Genomic DNA, 20,299 nt, shown 5'->3' on the forward strand with positions numbered 1-20,299 from the left:
CTCAAACCCTCTTTGCAAGACTGAGTTTAGAATGAAAATGCATATGCATAGCTCATCTTCTTCTTTCTTACAAAAGAATCTATTACTGCTTCACAACAGTTTTGCCTTCCTTTCACAACAAAATCCTCATATTAAAAGAAAGAAGGAAAGACTACAGGAAGAGAAAAAGTTTTAAAGCTTTGCAGAAGCCATGAAAGATAAGCAAGCCCGTTTTCTATCTGGCCAGGAAGATGACTTGAATGAATGAATGAAACTAAGATCTAAATGAATGGTTCTTCATTATTTCTTTTTAAAGGGACAAATTAAAATCATCTTGTCAATCAATGATCCTCAAAAGCAATTTTCAGCTATTTTCCCATCAATTTGACTCAAAAATAAATTAAAAATTGAAAATTTTATTTTATTAAATGTGAGATGTATAGACAATCTGATTATTCAAATTGCAATGTACCAAGTAGGTCTTTTTTTGTAAAAACATGATCAGTTAGATAGTTTATTTCTTAATAAATTCACACTCAGTCTTGTGCTTCCCAAAAGGCACAACTCTACATGCAGTCAGCAGGCATTAATATTTTTTAAGACAAAGAAGTGAGAAAGGTCAGTAGCAGAACCACGTGTTTGTTTTGTAGCCTGAGCCAAGGTAACAGTTCTCATGGAAATTATTTTCCTCCATCTAAAAACTATTGGAAAATTTTCAGAAAATATTATAAGAAACTATACTAGAAACAATAATAATAACAAAACTTTTATTTTTGAAGGTGACATGTGTTTTTATAATTAAGATATGAGAGCACTGTTCAAGTGCAAGACTATATGTGTGTATATTTATATATACATATTTTTTAACCTCGAGACAAAACAGATATTATAATTTCCCATAAGAAGATAAAACAAAAAGAAGCATCTCTGAGGGAGAAAGGAATGATGGCGTGGGTTAGTTTGGAGATTTGCAAAGGGGAGAGAAAATTTTTAAGAGAACTTCTAATAAGGACAGTTGTTTCTTTTTTAACCTTATTTCATTATTTTTTTAACCTCTTCATTTTAGGATTAAAATTAGCTACTAATTATGTATCTACTTTGTCTCCTGGGGGGAGAAACACTGTAACTGATCACCATTTCAGTCGTTTTTACGATATCTCCTATTCACCCAATCACTGTATATTTCAGTTCTTCTGGTACCCACCATCACTGGGAAAAAGACACTACTAGTAAAAGCATATTTTGAGGGAGAAAAAGAGAAAGATGCCCATCATTCAGTGAATACACACAGACACAGACCCACAGACCCACAGACCCACAGACCCAGACCCAGACCCAGACACACACACACACACACGCACACACACACACACACACACACACACACACACACTCATGCACAGGTTTTTCACTTAGTTTATAATGATACCAAGATCAAACCCAGGACCAAATGCCAAATGAAAAGCAGAGGTTGAGAGGCTGATAGAGCTAGTGGCTGGAGGTATAGGAATGGAAGAGAAGCAAAAGGCTAAAAAATATAGCCTTTCATTTATTATTTTTAAAATAATTTCTACTTGGGATATAAAATAAGAGATACAATGAACTCCTCAGAACTGCAGTATCAACATCTGATTTAGTCAACATACCAGTATAACCTAACACAAAATCATTGCTTGGGGTAAATCTATTCTAATTCCGATGAATATTTGCTGGAAACTTCTAAGAAATAATTTTGTAAAACCTACCAGCTGTAGGGAGTTCACTATTATGCTTCCCGTCAACTTCATTCAATATAATTTACATTTTTTTTTCCAAATGGCCTCACTGGATTCTTTGCGATTTTTCGCACGTAAAATTTTACAGCAGGGAAAAGAGAGGGAGAGACAGAGAGAAACACACACACACACACACACACACACACACACACACACACACACACACACACACAGAGAAAGCGAGTGAAGGAGTGAGGAACAAGAGTGAGAGAGAAAGGGAAAGGAGAGATTGAGAGACTCCCCTTCCCCCTCTCCTCTCTTTCTCTGCTTTTTAAACAAACAAACAAAAAGAAAACCAGGGGAGACAGAACAGATGCTTAAAAATAGATCTCCCCAAATCACTGTAAACCAGAGTTAGAAATGTAATTAACACCTATTTATAAAGAATAATTAAAGTTGGGCCGGCCACAAAGAACAGCAAAGATAATAGAGGTCTTGTCCCCCCTCCCCCCCTTTTTTTTACACTGTTTGCAGTGTGCTCTCATGATAGCCACCTGCTCCCTACCCGGCTTCTCCTCTGTTCGTTTCCCCGGCAACCTTTCATTGGGTTTTCCTCCCAGCTATCGCTTTCAGTTGGGCTGCTCGGTCTAATCTTATTTGTTTTACACCCATCAAAACAAGCAGCCAGACAAAGGCAATCCTCTAAGAATGGGAAAAAGACCACAGCTTTGTTATAACATCTATGCAGAGCGCAAAGTCCTTCTCTGGCTCCTCTAGTAAAAAATAAGTGAGATGGATTCGAATTTACAACCCCCACTCAGCTCCTAACTCCCCCCACCAAAGCTATTGCTGGTGAAAATTTAAAGTCAAAGTGGACACTCACGGCATCTGATTATGCCATTTTGTGCTATATCTTCAGGGTCAACATTGGACAACAGGGGTGGCATTCGAAGAGTTTCCCTGCTGCTTCTTTTTTTTTTCCCTTCAGAAAAAGATGATGCTAAAAATAGATTTACTACTTCGGCAGAAAGGTTTTCTACTTCCCCATCCCCATCCAAAAAGTCCTGCTTCACAATTGCATCTACTGGTTCTGAGTCTCACCTCCTCCATCCCTCACTCTCCACTTTCCCCATCACACCTAGCACGAGTCTGAAAAAAGAAATGTGCCTTTAACTTTAACAGTCGTGTAATTCAGTGGAAGGCTCACAGAGGCGGTCGACATACCGGCCAACAGTGACGGGTGACATTGTGATTGTCAAAAAAGACACCAAGCTTGCTTGGCTATGTGTGCTTCCTGGTAGAGGCTGTGTGCGCCTTGTGTGCATGCAGTGCCATTATCCTTGGAGGTGGATTCCGGTTTTCAGAAAAAGAAATACTCGTAAACCTACACGTACACACAAACAATCAGAGCAGTGATTTACAATGCACAGTTCATCATCTTACACACACACACACACACACACACACACACACACACACACGGCTGGAACCTCCAAGCTTCCTTCCTCTTTGCACTTACCATCTTCAAGCCATTCCACTCCATCTGTGATCAGAAGAAGATGGACCCTCACTCACACAGTGTGTCAAAAGCAGAAAGGAGCGTTATGTAAAAGCTGACATTCCTTCTATTCCTTCTTACAGAGCTGCTGCCCAGAAAAGGAAGCAACAACTCAACACGCCAGGCACCGCTACACATACAAGCCGCCTCCTCTTTTTATGAGGTCATGACAGGAAACTCTTTGAAATACAAGATGCAGCATTTACTGAAGCCCAAATAAATCACTCTCTTTTGCCGTTTTGACTGCGCAGTCCCCCGAAACACAACTGCCCATCTCAACGTTCAGCATCCAGGAAGCTGCCTCTCAAGGTTTAAATCTCTAGCATAGAAATGGAGAGAGACTCCTAACCTTGCTGCATCCACCCTCAGCCCCACAAAACCCAGGCATGTAGACAAACCTCTTCTTCCTTACAAAAAGAAAACCTTTCTTTTGCCACAATGATCTCAAGTAATAGAACCTCTTTCAACAAACCAGCAATTATTTCAGCACCCACCCCCCTCTGCCTTTATGTTGAAGGGAAAACTGACAACGCGACCTGTTAAAAATGACAAGCTCTCTTCCCCACTGCTTTTCAATAAAAGGACCTACCCCGTACTCTACACAAAAGATATAGTATATGTAGGAACCAAACCACAGCAGAGAACTAAACTCTTGTGCAAGCACAAGACTGGTCAAGGTGTAAGATGCTTGTCTTCCCTCCAACAACACAAAACAACAGATTAGAAATCTAGTCATACCTACCATAACCATTCTTATTGGCAAATATTGGGTCTTGCAGAGCTTCGACTCTTCTCTTAATATTTGCAAAGGTTTCAGGAATATATCTTTGAAATGACTACTATTGTTATATATATTTAAAGATCCACGAAACAGTGCGGATGATTATAAAGTAAATCAATTATTGGGGGTGGGGGTGGGAGAGAAAGGGGGAAAAAAAAGAAAGAAAAGGAGCAGTGAGCTGAAACCCCTGATTCTAGGATGTAGATAAGAACAACTGATCAGAGCCTTGCTGAAATTGGCTCAAAGCTTCCCCTTTTTACATCCATTTATGGGACCATCTGTCAGCTGAAGCCAGAATCTGATTGGCTGGGGAAACGAAGGGAGGCGTTGCAACATCAGGTGCTATTTAAATTAGCTACTGCCAGATTGACGATGTTAATGATTTGGTGACCTCTACAACAACAGAGACCAGATTTCTGAACTGCTTCTTGTGTCTGGTAATTAAGGCCCGGCTGAAGTAACAACAGCCATACTTGTATTTTTACCTTTTCCCTCTCCCCTCCTTCTTCCCCTCCTCCCCCCTCCATCCCTCACCCTCCCTCTCTCCCCCCCCCCCCCCAGCTCAAAAGTACTGTAACAACTGCAGGTCACTGGAGGATTGCAAACCCAGAACAGTGGCTGTGGGAGTGTCCTTCCTTTCGTCTATCCTAAGGGATGCAGGACCAGATCCCAACGCTTCTGACAGGGGCTTTTCCAGTGTAGCATATTTTCAGCCACCTTATCTTTCTCGACAGTTGCTTTCTAGCGAAATGCATATTTAATGATCTGCCTCTAGGCTTAAAGATACAACAAAAGCACTTTAATGTGCTAACACTTTTACATTTTAACTTTGTTATTTCTGAAGATTGCTGTTTTTTTCTTTAAATAAATATATATATGTATATATTTTCTAGGTAATGCTCCTTCTGTGGCCAATATGGTCAACCTTTTGAAAGCATACAAGTTTAGGGTTAAGCTTACCCCATGAACTAGGTTCACCCAAGTTTGCCTCAAAAAAACTATTTCCCAATAAACAAAAACAAATTTTTAAAAATCTGGGGGGAGAGGGAGGGCAGCTGTCAGCCTCTACCTTTCTGCCTTCTGTCTGAGCCTTTCAAAACAGAGACTGATGAATGATTTATTTAAATGAATTTTATTTTTCAACTAGGATGGGGCATGATCTGAATTTTTTTAAATCCACTAAGTCATATTCTCCTTCTACATTTCCTACCACCATGAGAATATAAAACACGCTTCTGAAACAAAACAGCCTTGTTTCATTACTTGCGCAGACCATTCATCTTTCTTAACTGAATGAGCTATTTTGCTTCTCTCCTTCAAAGGATATCTTCCCCCTCCCTACTCCCCACCATTTTGTCTTTTAAAAAAAGATTTGCAAAGAGACACTTAGAAAGTAAGTGCTGCTGTGCATAGTTTGTCTGACTATGCCATGCATTTCATAACCTCTATATCACTATACTTGCAGTAGTATGTCTTTGTTGTTGTTCTGTTTGGTTTTTTAAAGTAGCACCTGGGAAGTTTATGCCTCATGCCTAAGAAAAAGGTAAAACTTATTATTTGTTTAATTAAGAATAAAATTAATTTGCTGCTCAACAAATATACTGAGGTAATGGATACTCCCAAAGACAAAATTCAAAATTATTGTTAATCTTGGGTTGGAGTTGACAAGAAGATGAGACTAGGGAGAGTAAAAACTACAGGTCAAAGAACATACTATATTTCTGGACTTCAAAGCCCAAGAACCAATAGGCATGTGGAAAATTATTAGAAAAGAAACCCTACATCATTCAGGATACAAACCTATTCTCTCATGAACACACATATGAGCACATATATATAGAGAGAGAAAGAGACAGTATACATACTGTCAGTATACATACTGTCTCTCTCTTAATATATATATAGATATGTATATATGTATATATATATATACTGTCTATATATATATATTATACATATGCTTGAAAACCTCGAAAACACCATAGAACAACATGTGTTGAGTACACCATGAGAACTATTAGACTTGAATATAAATTTACCTACCAGAAATGAAAATACATGAAATAGGGAAGTACACATGTTAAAACTATAATCTCTTCAAGTGAAACAACACTGAATTAAACACACTTTAAAAATAATTAATTTAGAAAAAGTCTGATGAGTTCTGTAAGTCACAAGAGTATGACAGTATCTGCTGAACTGTGTACTAAGGATGGGTACATAGATTAAATGTTCTAAATGGCTCCAAGCAGGGCAATAAGAATAGGTGCCCCAAATCAATGTCAGAAACTTTTGACCATGACTTTAATGTTATCAAACTATTGTGAGAAGTAAATATCAACATAATGCTGACAAACACACAAATAGAAACATATCAGGTAGAACTAAATATTTGCTTGATATTTCCCTGCAATTTATAAAAGATTGATATATATATTTTAAAAAAACCTTTTTGTCCCTTTCACATTAACCTCAGCATACATAGTGAGCCATAAATTAGCATCAGCTATGTCAGAAGATATTTTGGCCACTTTTCTGAAATAGTAACTGTACATTACAGTATAAATAATTAGCTGGTTTTGCTAGGCTCAAAAAAAATCCATGCACTTTGTATATTGATCACTTCTCCAAAAACCTCCATTCTAAAGACTTTCAATGCAATCCTCAAACAAATGCACAAATGTCCTCAGAGGCCTTTTCTCTAAAGACAAAGGCAGAATCCTATTGTTCGGATTATCGCATTTCCAATAGTACCATTCATCTTTCAGAGTGAGGGGCTGACCGCTACATCAGTGGTGTGACATTTGTAAAGCAACAGATTCTCAATATATTATCTCAAGAATCAGGCAGGCGAGTCTCTCAGGCATGCATGATTTTTTTTTCTCCACCACAAGCCTCCACCAACACAGAAAGAAACTTGTCTCACTAAAGCAGCTAAGGCAACCTCAAAATGATATCCCAGAGCTGTGGGGTTGCCAGCGCCGCTGTATCCTTCTTACCATAAATGAGCAGTTTCTTGACTCATTAATAACAATTTCCCTGAAAAGAAGTAATCTCATATCAGTCAGCCCCTCGCCACCATGCACACATCCCAAAGGTTGCAGATATCTCAGCATCAGTCGCCGGCAGCCAGCTTTCCCACACAGAGTCCAGATGGACTGTACCAGAAGCCAATTCAGCGTTAATAACTACCTACTCCGCGCAGTGGAGAAGCCTTACGTGGCACAATGGGCTAGGAAACAGCAGCCGGCTGAAACTGCAAAAAAGAGAAAAAGAAAAAAAAGACAACCAAATTCTCTAAGAGCACCCAAAGGAAGAAACAGATATGGATGCATGAATTGTATTTCCTTGACTTCCATGAAGGAGGGGGAAAAAAGGGAAAGAATCTCTCATAATCATAGGGTGGGAAAATGAAGGGGGGGGGTTGGAACCAGATGCTGCCCAGAAAAAAGTGACAAAATATTACCTCATTATTTAACAAAGCAGCATTAAGCGTCCTGCTGATTTCAAACATCTTGCCACAGATTTTGTTTTAAGAGAAACAGATAGAATCCTTTGCAAAGCACTCCGTCTGCAAAGGGTTCTTCATGTGCACCACGGAACAGTCAATATATTATTTCCCTAGAGTTCACACATTAAAACCTCTAGTCAGTGAGCTGAATTTCCCCCCCTATCTCATACACAGTACTCTCCTGTTTTATGTACTGCTCTCTTTGCAAGCCTGCCCCAAACATGGCTGGTGTTTAAACTACTCTTTAAAGTAACAGTTCTCTATATAACCACCAGGTGAGTAGAGTGCACAGATTTAAATGAAGCATCTTAAAAGAATTGCTTATGTGAGTGAGTGTGTGTGAGTGTGTGTGTGTGTTTCCCCATCTTGGAACAGCTTTTGAGTATAGGACATGACAGGAGAGACACCAGCATCCTAAGAGGCAAGAGAGTATCTTGTAATATTGGGGTAGTGTCTTGCTGTATCTTATCTAAATAATAAAATTCCTCCTCCTTCCTTAAAGCAAGGAAACAAAACACCAACCGATGCTAACAGGAATGGTGACAGATGAAATAAAAACAAGCTTTCTTTCATTCAGCAAAGCATGGTCAAGGAGAGTAGAATTAATAGAGTAAGAGTGAAACCCAAAATTGTATGAAAATATTTTCTTGTAGCCAAATGAGAAAAAAAATCTTCACGCATATGATGAAAACCAGACTCAAAACAGTTTCATCTGGATACCAGATAGAGACAGGAGTTTAAAGGTGTAACTTTTCTTCAGAGGGGGAAAATTTATTTGAGGGGGTCTCTACTGACAGGAAAGAACCGATATCTTAAAAGTAATGGCACTGAAGAAAGGAAAAAAAACCCACAACATCTTAAGCATCTCTTCACAAACACAATTATATGAACAGCTATAAACAAATCATAAGAGCAAACCAACCACATATATTTATGAGCTATTCTTTTCCCTTAAGGACTGCCTTAAAATGTGTCATTTCTGTTGTACACCATTTTAGGTGTATAGTTAACTTGGTGTTTCCTTTGACCGATTATATTCTAATTAATCTGTTCTGCTAGGAGGAAAAAGAACAACCCAAGTAGAACCCTCTAAGAAATTGAGGGGGGAAGGAAAGTGGTAACAGAATATAGAAAAATAGATTATACCACGTATATTGCTATATGAGTTGATTTTAATGAGAATCTTATTACTTACAAAGCATGCATGCACTGGTCTGTGTTCCCACATGTCTAAAAGAGAAACCAATACATATCAGTACCTGAGATTTTGTTTTCCTGGCTGGACAAAATTAAAGGACTGAACTTCCACATCCTCTGGCAAATACAGTTGTCGATGCTAGTATTTTTCCAGTCCATCCAGGCAACATTTAGCTACACAAGACAGTGACTGTCTCCTTCATCTTTAAGTCAAGTCTGCATCACTTAATACCATTTAACCTCCTCGCATATATTAAGTTTCAAGTGACAATTTTTAGCTGGGGAGTGAGAAGGAGGAGTTGCTCTCATCAAATTCTGGTTGTATGAAATAAGCTAATTTGTACACTCACCATATGTCTTAAACACTAATTAAAAAATGTCACTTTTTCTTCAAACATTAAAATGTAATCAGCCTAGTAAATAAAATATTCTCATGTTTTCTTGCCTTGGTGATAATTTAAAGAGTGTTTATCTCAAGGTAGCTCTCTATCTTGATTACCAAGGAAGACTTTTGATTTGAGAAGGGGAAAGGAGATTTTAGGGACTTGGTAGAATGAAAACAGAAAACCACTACTGTAACATAGCTGCACAAAGGAAAATAAGATGAAGCGGGGTTTTTTAAGGACCTATAGTCTTATTACCCTAAAGCAAATCCAGCCAATCAATACCACCCATTGACGGTCTACCATCTGCCATGCTACCCAACGACGTGGCTAAACAGACCTGTTCCATATGACTGTAGCCGGCTCATTTTCAGTCGATTAGGGCAGTTCCAGAGCATTCACGTGCAACAGCACAAAACTCCAAGTCAGACTGAGCCTTTCTCTCTTCACACCAGTCCCTGAAGCACAGCTGCAGACCTCTCCCCCTTGTTCCGTTGTTTGGATTACCTCTTGTTGGCCCTCAATTGAATTAACAAAATGAGGTGGAAGGTAGAGGGAACAGGCACAGATGCGCGCGCATGCACACACACACACACACACACACACACACACACACACACACACAGATAATTGCTGGTCCTTCTTCACTGTCATGCAGAAACCGAGAATTCCACGTGCTGTGCCCTAATATGATTATGGCACACCATTTAAATAGCGTTCTTAGTGACGGTGACCTGACATTTTCTAGTGGTTCTGTTTCTTTTTATCTGTTCCCTTACAAAATAAACCTAAACTGTTAGTATGTCTTTCTTTAGGGAAAATAGAATCAGTCTGCCCAGACAATGGTATGCTATATTTAAAGGCTTTGATAAAATGTAAAGCTTAAATTTTCCTCTGTTGAATTGTGGAGTATTTTTTGTCTTTTCCTGTAGTCTTATCAATTTTGTAGGAGAATGTTCACATAGAACAGAGGCATGAAGGATGCACCAGAATTGATATAAGGAGCCTACCGAAAGGTTCAGAAATTTGCTGTCAAATGGTCTCTCAGAGACAGATGACCTGAATGTGAGATGCCTTTCTCCTTCCTAAGTAGTATGCCAACTAAAGATGGTTGAAGAGAGCTAGAAGAATTCTATGTGAGGAGACGTGATAAATGGACATCAAATCTCCTTGGATTGTCAAGAGTTCATCTGTTCAGGTAAACTGACCTAAAAGTAGATTCACACTTGATCTTTGCATTTTCTTCCCATATGACTAAGCCTTATGATGCTAGAGCAACATCTACAAGTGGAAGGTTTCTTCCCAGAATTAATGTATGTTTCCTTTTTCAAGTGTGCCTTTATGTACAAGGATGTCTTTTAGGGAAAGAAAATTTGAAGAATGGGTGGTGGGGCTTATTTATGAAATTCTGAAAGAGGTCAATACATATTTATCCAATCAACCTAATTTAGGCGGAGTAACTGTATGGACTGATGTGTTCCTTACCATGAAGATTCCTGAATCAAGAAATTTGAGGCCTTTTTATATTAGGTCAAGAGAATCTGAAAAAAGTTAAAACAAAAGTGAAGAAAAAAACTCCTAGATGAATAAAATTTAAAAATCCAACTACATTGATCAGATGAAATTATGAGTAGCTATTCACACTTTTAAAGAATATAATGTATAATAAGTTAATACAGATTAAAAATTCAATATGAGTTATTTAAAATTTTGGGACTCATTTATAACTCTGCAACTACCAATAAAAGAATGTATGTATTAAAAATGATGCTAATTGAAATGAGCTACAAGGTGTGGAAACAACAGGTCTTTTTATGGTTGTTGACCTTGTCACCAATGTACTGTAACTAGTTCTTTCTTTTAGTTTTATTTCATTTTTCTTTTTCCATTGGTTTATCCCTGGCAGTCACTGTCTTTGATTCTGGTTGTAGATACATTTATTTAGCTTGGGGAAGGGAAGGGGAATAACAAAATGCTAAAATCAGGCCAAAGGATGACCCATTGCAACAATGATACTCACAAGACACTATGTCAGAAATGAGCTTTACAACTTCGGGTGTGGGGAGAAGTGAGGGAAGGAAGGAATAGTGGGAGAAAAACAAAGGAGTGGGTAACAATGTTTGACAAGAAATGTAGGCGTTACCTTACTCATATAACTTTTACAATAAATTTAAAAAAGAATGTATATATTGTAAAAGGTGAAGAAAGTCTGTCTGTAGAAAAAGGAGCAGGAGATGGGGGAAAGACAGGTGAGGAGAATGAGAGGAGAAAGGAAGAGGGAGAGAAAGAAGAAATAAAGATGTAATCGGATGTCAGAAGCATAAATAAATACACTATCTTTTACCAGCGGTCTACTGTATATCAAACACTGCACTGGACACCTGACATGTCCAGTGCCACTCAACACCACAGCAGTCACAATTATTATGTCCAAACATGCTTCTAGAAAGGTTTCTATTTTAAAAGCTTTCTATTGTATCTGAAATTAAAATATCTCCTCTTTTACATCACACATAATATGCCTAGTACAATACTTGTTCAAAGAATGAGAAAGATCTACACTGGCTAGAAGAGAAAGGAAAGGGATGGGGGAAGGTATGCTCAATTTTTCACAACTGGAAAGACGAAGAGATGGTTTTGCAATGTACTTTTAGCTAGCTAGGTCCTCTATTGACTATATTATTATAGGCAGGCTGTAAATTTGGAGTGTAGGAGATAAAAAGGATTAAAGCTAGAAAGCAAAAACTCCTAAAACACAAAATGAATAACTGATCGAGTCTCTGTCTCTACCTCTTTGTTTTCCTCAAATGAGGAGGCAACAATGCACAATAGGAAATGTACTTATTACCTTATGTATGTAACTGTAACCCCTCTGTACAGTATTTTTACAATAAAAATATATTTAAAATCTCATAAAACTTCCTTATTTAGAAGAGCAATTCAGAATTAAGTTTATGCTTTCATTTCCTGGCAATACTCAGTTATGGAGAATGAGTGAAGATCAATAGTCTTGCTCATCATCATCTCAGACACTATCTCAAGGCCAGTTTCATTCGATTCACCATGGGCTTACTAAACAACTCCTTAGGGGGAAGTGATATGTTAGACTCCATTAGCTTTAGGTTCTACATCTATAAAATGTGCCCAATATTTCTTTTAAAAGTCCATTGCAGTCTGGCACCAGTGGCTCACTGTTGTAATACTAACTATTCAGGAGGTAGCGATAAGAAGATCATGGGTCCAAAGCCAGCCCAGGCACAGAAGTCCATGAGACTATCTCCAATACATTACCAAGAAAGCCAGAAGTCTAGCTGTAGCTCCAGTGGTAGAGCACTAGCCTTGAACAAAAGCCCCAGGACCAGAAAAAAGTTCATTGCAGGATTAAAAGAGATACAGGTTTGATGGAGGCAGTACTTTACACAGTACCTATTACTATGATTATGGAAAGTGGGGGGATCACATAAATTACCAATAGCTCCAATATAATTCAGTTTTCTTGACGAGGATATGATTTTCAAAACAATTGTAAAATAAGATGACAATAATAACTAACAAGAGCAGAGTGGCTGTTCCGAATTGTAATATGGATAAAGTTCAGTGCTAAACTTCTTATGTGAAAAATAAAAAAGAAATACAGGTCCTAGTCCCTACCCTCGAGGAACTTAAAATCTGGTTGGGAAGAAGTTTTTCTTTTCATGCACATGTCCTAATAGTAGAAGGAATAATGTGAAAGCATAGTATTAAAATTGGGTATTGTAGTTGATGGTGAGGCTACCATCTGGAGTAAAGGGGGAAGACATCACTGAAGCTAGCTTTCACGAATGATAGAATTTGGTCAAGAAAATTAGGATAGTTCATATAAGAACAAAAATAAGGGATAAGTCCTGGAAAAAGGTATTAACAGCAAGCTTAACCTACCTAAATTTCCTCCAACAATTCCCCAGAATCTATCTAATATCTTCCATGTTTTTAGTTATGCATAGAGAAATGCTATGATGGCTGTGAGGGCATATCTTTATTTAGTTGGTACTATTTAAAAGGAGCAAGAATTAGTATTGACTGAGCCAGAATTAGTATTGACTAAGCATCTAATGTTTGTCAAACATTACATGAGATGCATTGCCTATAAGTCACACATAATCTCACAATTTGAGGTTTCCATAAGGAAACTGAAGATAGAAGATTTAAGTGGTTTGCTCAAGATCACATAGATAGTAAGAAGCAGTTAATTACTATACTTAGGCATGCCCAACTTCAGTCCACACACTTTCATTATCGTATACTACCTTATACAAAAGAATGCAGATCGAAATCAGTTTTCCTTACTCTCTGTATTATTCTGCACTTAAAAATTAGTATTTAAAGTAATGTCTTTGACATCTACTATAAAACAATAAGGACAGTAATATAACTCTCAATCTTGTCTTTCAATTTCAGTATTCTGCTACCAGATGATGATAGAATTCTGATCCAATGAAAATGACAAGGGTCACATTTGTATTTTATAGATTTCACTATTATTTTGTGTGTATATTGGTTTTTTCTCAATCACTGGAAGCAGATCACAAAGTGCCTGCTCTTTACATGGTATCATCATCTAATACCCCCAGACATTAATCCTTTCTAAATTTTATTTATGACATTTCAACAATGAACGGAATTCTAAACTTGGATAATCTTCAAGTAATTCCACTACAGACTACATTCAATGAATTGTAGTCTATGGTTACTTTCACATTGTACTATGAGTATTCATGGTTAGAGATTGTATATTATTTTTCCATAACCCCAGCACACAGAAAATCAGTACCTGGAATATAGTGGGCACTGGATAAAAGAACACAAATTACTGATTCCAAATATTTTAGATAAACTTTTGAACCAAATGCTCAGGGCACAATTATTTGGTGTTTAATTCACTAATATATAGCTCTCTTTACTGAGTCACATTTAATGATGGGTTATTATCAAAATTTCTTCTGACATTGGTCACTAGCAAAATCATTAGATCAGCATTCCACACCTGCTTTTCTCTCAGAGGTCAGGTGCGTCTCTTGGGCTTTAGCTAGGGACAGTCTACATTTATGGAAGTCTGTTTGTCTCACCAGTCTTGTTTTACTTTTCCGAACTATTTAGATCTATAGATTGCCTCTTTTCTCTATGAGAAGTAATCATGAGAAATAAGAGGAGTACGCTAGATAACTGTCAAAGAGTAGCAACTGTCCACTTGACACTTTCTAGTTTTTCCCTTTTTGGACTCTGAAGCTGGAGTAATAATTTAACTACTTTTAAGAAGAAGAGTAAAGTTACATATTAGTGCCGAGTCGTTCATTTGCCTTAGCAACCCCTTAGCAACAGCAGCTTCAAGTTCAAAATACCTCCTTGAAAAGGATCATCTCTTTAATGAAGATAAGTTTTTTTTTTAATGTAAGGTTTTTGAATAGAAGTTTAACATTACAACCCCCATAACCTCATGTGCTACAAATGCCAACTTTGCATTAACCTTCTTTTACCATCCCATATGGTAACCAAAATGATGTGACCTCTTACATAATTTCAGTTCCTGGAAAAGCTCTGGTTCTAGGTTGAAGTTATTCACAAACATGTGACTTTTTAGAGTTACCATTAATCCTGGGTGACTATACTAATTACACATATGTATAATTCTTTTAAAAATGTTACTAATATCGACATCAGTTTCATCCCAACTATTCACTACCAGTCCCTTATTAAGAAGAATGAATAGGGCTGGGAAAGTGGCTCAATGGTAGAGTGCTTGCCTTGCATGTATGAGGCCCTGGGTTCGATTTCTTAGCACCACATAAGCAGAAAAAGCCAGAAATGGCGCTGTGGCTCAAGTGGTAGTGCGCTAGCCATGAGCTGAAGAGCTGAAGGACAGCATCCAGGCCCAGAGTTCAAGAAGGAGGAGGGAGGAGGAGGAGGAGGAGGAGGAGGAGGAGGAGGAGGAGGAGGAGGAGGAGGAGGAGGAGGAGGAGGAGGAGGAGGAGGAGGAGGAGGAGGAGGAGGAGGAGAAATGAATGAATAGCTAAAATTTCAGTGTTTAAAAGCTATATCAGGATTTTATAAAACATGGTCTATGTAACCTAAAGTTTTGTAGACAGTTTTGAATAGAGTTACAAAAAGAATTTCAACTTTATCCCAAACTGATTACTTAATGATCCCCCCCTGCCAGTAGCAGGGCTTGATCTCAGGGCCTCATGGTTTTGTTTAGCTTTTGTGATCATAGCTAGTGCTCTATCACTTGAGCTATGCCTCTAGTTCTAGATATTTACTGGTTAATTGGACATAGGCACCTTGAGGATTTGCTTGCCTGGGCTAATTCCAAATATCAATCCTCAGATCTTAGGCTGCTGAGTAGCTAGGATTATAGGTGTGAGACACTGGAGTCTGATATCATGATTTTATTATTTGAATACCTACCTTGCTTACTTCATGATCCATAAGATGGTTTATAGAATATTCACAAAGCTATCAACACTCTCATTGTCTTTACCTTGTTAGTGGAATGTGAAAGCTTAGAAAATGTATTTCTATTATCAAATAGACCATACAACCTATGTGTGGCAATTCTAAGGTCTGAGTAGCCAAAAGCAGATTTTTTCCTTCCATATGAAGATGTAGTATGAGTAGACAGCCAAATGGAGCCACATCACTAACAATTTTTACACATTTCCATGTATAAGAGAACATACTTAGAACAATGGCCTTCATACAAATGAAGGACTCCTTGTGTGTCCCTGAAAATAAAATCCATTTTAATTCACTGGGGAACACACAAGGAGACCCCAGTTATAATACTCTTCAGACAAATCACCCCTTTCATCATTCTAAAATTTTTACTTCTGATGTGAATTCAATTATTCAGTAGGACATTCAAGGCTTTCTACAATCTTATCCCATTTATGTTTCCTGAATGTTTTGGGACATTCTTTTCCATCTATACGTTCTAGACATGACAATGTATTCCTCCATATCTCTTGGCCCTTCTAGCCCCCTGCCTTTACTCCTTTTGATTCTTCCATCTGGAATACCTTCTCTTCCTAGAAAATCAAATTCTTTCTTCAAGGCTTCAACATCACTAAGCAAAATTAGCTTCTTCAAGGATATGCAGCAGCTTCTTCATGCCAGCGTATTCTACAGTTGTTTGCAGGTTCCCTGTCTTCAAAGTACTTGAGGACAAGGGTTATTCTGTTTGTCATTGTTTCTCTTCAGCTGAGCACATGGCTGTCAGAGTTGGTGCTTGGTAAATATTTGTTAAAAGTAAGATGAATATATTCACACAGCAGCCTAAGATAAGAACGCTCTTAGAAATCTATGAAAAATAGATGAATCCTATGATGACTCAAAACAATTAACTTTTGGAAGCCACCATTCCACAAAACCATTTTCTAGTGTCAGAAAATTCTACCAAAGAAAGGATTTTCCTCCCTAGAAATCTTCAAATGACTAAAACCAGAAACTAAAGTTTCTAGCTGTTCTTCAAGAGAACTCTCATTGAGCTCAAGGCATGGATTTTCAATAGAAAAGATTTTTTTAGGTCAGTTGTGGGGCTGAACTCTGGACCTGGGTGCTGTCCCTGAGCTATTCAGCTCAAGGTGAGTGCTCTACCACTTGAACCACGCTGCCACTTCTGGTTTTCTGGTGGATAATTGGAGATAAGTGTCTCACAGACTTTCCTGCCTGGGCTGGCTTTGAACTTGTGATCCTCAGATCTCAGCTTCCTGAGTAGCTAAGGTATGAGTCATAGGTACCCAGTCTCAACAAAAAGATATTTTATTGATAGAGATTGGAATGCTCTGCCTACAACATTATTTAGTGAAGGCAGCACAGAAAATTTACACATTTGTTATTTACAAATTTGTGATTCTACTTGGAGAGCTCTTTAATCACAGAGAACTCTAATAGGTCTGAATGGTGTGAAAGGTGTAGAAAATAGGGAAAGAGGGAAGGAGAGAAGGAGGGAGAGAGAAAGAAAGGAAGGAAGAAGAAATAGGGAAAAAGAGAAAATAGTGTTAGTCTCCTGATTGGAAGGAAAATGGGCCTCACTAAACATTTATTCTATCTCCATTTAGTTCCTGGGGTACCTGGAAGAACCCAACAAGTGGTAAAGAAACCAATCTGGTCTAGTTCCAGTTCACTTGGAAAAGTGAATTGTGAGGGCTTGGTTCTAGTACTATCACAACCACAAACTAACTGTGTGGCCTTGGGCAAGTCCTAGAGTACTACCAATGAATCCAAGCCTCCCATGTCCATTGCCTACAATTCAAAGAATCATTTAATTGATATCCAAAACCTCAGCTAAAAAGCCTCAGCTTCTAAGACATACATGGGCACACACAACATACAAACATATATGCATATATATGTGTATACACATACAAATACACACACATATATGCACATAGCTTAGAGGGTCATGGTTAATCTACTCCCTATCTCCCTATTTTTTACTTACAGAAACAGAGAATATAATTAACAGCAGAGACACTCAGGTTGATATTACAGGTTTCATGAGTACCCACAGAGGGCTTGAAAAATAAGCCTGGCAGCTTGATCTTGTCCTGAATTATTATCATTAACATATCCTCACCTCTAGTTTTGACGAACCCCATGCACCAGTCACAGTGATCTTTCTAAAATTCCAGTCTTGCCACATTGCTTCCTTGATTAACACTAATCAACACACACCCCTCTTCTTCTGACATTTTCAATGCATGGCCCGTAAAAGGGTAATCAGCAGACCTATAACCAATCACACAAATTTACAAGTCATTGTTTCTTGACGGAAATGAGGCTATGTTCACAATCTTCCTTTGTGTGTCTGTCTCTCTTAGTAAGCTTGAGCTGTTTGAGGATAGCACTCATATCTAATTCATCATAAACATTGATTGAATAAATTAGAAAAAATACAACCTTCTCTATACAAAGTTCCAAACAGTGGCTTTTCTATAGGCAGTTCTGTTTTGCAAGTATTATGCTTTCACATAATACTGTTATCTATTGAACATTTGTTGCAGTGCTCTTAGCATTTTATATTCATTGATTCACTTAATACCAAAGAATCCTATAAGGTAGGTACTATTATTGCTATTGATACATTGACAAAGAAAAATGGAGGTGGACTGAGGATAAGAAAAAAATCCTGTGATATGACTATAATCATTTAACATTTACTATTTACTGTTGTATTTCTACAAACAACTGTGAGAAAGACAAAATATTTCGATCATCACTTTGAAATAAAGTCCAAGGACAGGAAGATTTCAAGTTCAGGGTTAGCTTAGGCTACATAGAGAGTTCCAGACTAGCCTGGGCTAGAATAAGGCCCTATCTTAAAAAAAACAAGTTAAAAACAAAAACTAGAGAAAGAAAGAAAGCAAAGAAATAAAAAGAGAAAAGAGAGGGAGGAAAGGAGGCATGAAAGAAGGGAGGGAAGGAAGAAAGAAAGGAACAATCACATTAAATAAATACCTTCTGATGAAGTGTTGAATTAGTGTTCCTAATATCGAGGGGAAAGGACTTCTTTTAGTTTAGCCCAGGAACCTTGGGAGAGATCAAGGAACCTGTTAATTGCAAGGAGAGCACAAGCATAAAACAGAACTGTCCAAGGCAAATCAAGTTGCATGGTTGCATTACCTATGACCAAATGTATCTAATAACCACTTCTAGTTTTCAACAGGAAGATGAAGATAAAAGAGGCACATGCAACAGGGCCACCCAACTGGAGGTGGTTCAAACGGAAGTCAGTGAAAGTCCTTGTTGAAGATGTGCTGGTGTGGTTATTAACCTTGCCAAGAAACTCAGAGTAATGTGTGGGCAGAATTTAGTTTTCTAAAAATAAAACAAAAACATTATCCAGAAACACTATTGATACCCATATTTTACAAGAATACCCTCTGGAACTACATTTAGGAAAATAACATTTAGGCAAGTAAAAATGTGCACCTCTATTTGTGTCTTTTCGTGAGCACTTCTCTCGCCTGGCATACAAAGTCCTCGGTTTTGGGTGAATACCTATTCATGCTTCATAGTAAATTTCAGTATTAATCCTAAAATGTTAATTCCATAAATGTTTACTGAAAAACTACTCTGTACTCGACACTGGGGATTTAAAAGTAAAACAAAGTATAAAGAATCTTCTGCTCTGGGTGTTTAGACTAGAGTGGAACAGACAATAAAGCGTCTCAATTTCCCCCAAACAATGGCTTCCTACTTGAGCTCTCATAGACCTTGTTTCTTAGATTACTCCTTCCTCACAGAATTGCCCCTTAAGACTGTAAGCTCTTTGAGGCCAAAACACTTTTGTCCTTCCTGTCTGACCTAATTAAACAGAAGTCCATATTCACTTCCTCTTAAGAAGTCACTCCATCTTCACATTCCTTTGAGTTCACACTTTGAGTTATGAAATTGCCAAGCTATCCACTGGCATTCACAATATTCTGTCCTCAGCCCAGGGGTGAGGAATGCAGTAAGGATAAGACATGTTTCAGGCATTGCACATTTCCAATCAGACTAGAAGTCCAGACTTACTGATGGGACCTAAGACAGAAGATGAGAAGACATAACCAAAGAAAGGCTAGATGATGTGAGTCAGACCCAGTCAGCTCCTTAAGTTCAGAAAACTGAGATATGACTTTTGGCCCAGGAAAAAGGGTACACACAATAACTGCAGAAAACCCTCCTTCATTTTTAACTCAGTGGTGTTTCCAAAATGCCCTGTGAGGTTCACTATTTTCTAAAACTATGTTGGAACATTCCTTCATAGGCTAGGCAGGTTTGCTCAAGCTGGCACTTTGGCTGAGAAACCTTTGTATCCTTTTGTGTCTGATGTCCACATGTCCGTAAGAGGCAGAATAAATGTCATTTTTGTAACACCATTCCTGACCTTTCAAGGAAGAAATGACTGTGTCTGTATGTCTGGTCCCAATTTTGCACCCCCTCTCCTATCCACTGTAATTTGTCTATACCCATCATTTATGTATTTATTTCTATTTCCCTTGTTATTTATTTCTGTTTTGCTTGTTAATACCCGTTAAAAGTAAAGGCCCTGACTCTCTCTTCCCTGTAGCACAATTCATAGTGAAGAGTTCATCAATGGATTAACAGATTGAGTCAGTTACCATGATTGGAATGGCCCCAAAAGATCATTGGCTG

The 20,299-nt window shown here is 38.0% G+C and overlaps 1 protein-coding gene across 6 annotated transcripts in view; it reads right to left on the minus strand.

The window, feature by feature from the left end:
• Nucleotides 1-20,299, minus strand: part of Elavl4 (ELAV like RNA binding protein 4) — a 143,834-nt gene that overhangs the window by 86,512 nt on the left and 37,023 nt on the right. For 2 of the 6 annotated variants that reach the window (XM_069987268.1, XM_069987269.1), the window contains exon 1: nt 3,995-4,257. The exons of 1 other annotated variant lie outside the window; for it this stretch is intronic. In XM_069987268.1, coding sequence (XP_069843369.1) covers nt 3,995-4,003 — 9 coding nt within the window. In that variant the 5' untranslated portion in view covers nt 4,004-4,257. Of the gene's footprint in view, nt 1-3,213; nt 3,498-3,994; nt 4,258-7,032; nt 7,052-20,299 lie in introns of those variants that run through there. 3 more of the 6 variants (XM_069987265.1, XM_069987266.1, XM_069987270.1) reach the window with 3 other exon arrangements.

This window comes from Dipodomys merriami, unplaced genomic scaffold (genome assembly GCF_024711535.1).
Source record: "Dipodomys merriami isolate MVZ:Mamm:240054 unplaced genomic scaffold, mDipMer1.0.p SCAF_34, whole genome shotgun sequence".
Lineage (NCBI taxonomy): Eukaryota > Metazoa > Chordata > Mammalia > Rodentia > Heteromyidae > Dipodomys > Dipodomys merriami.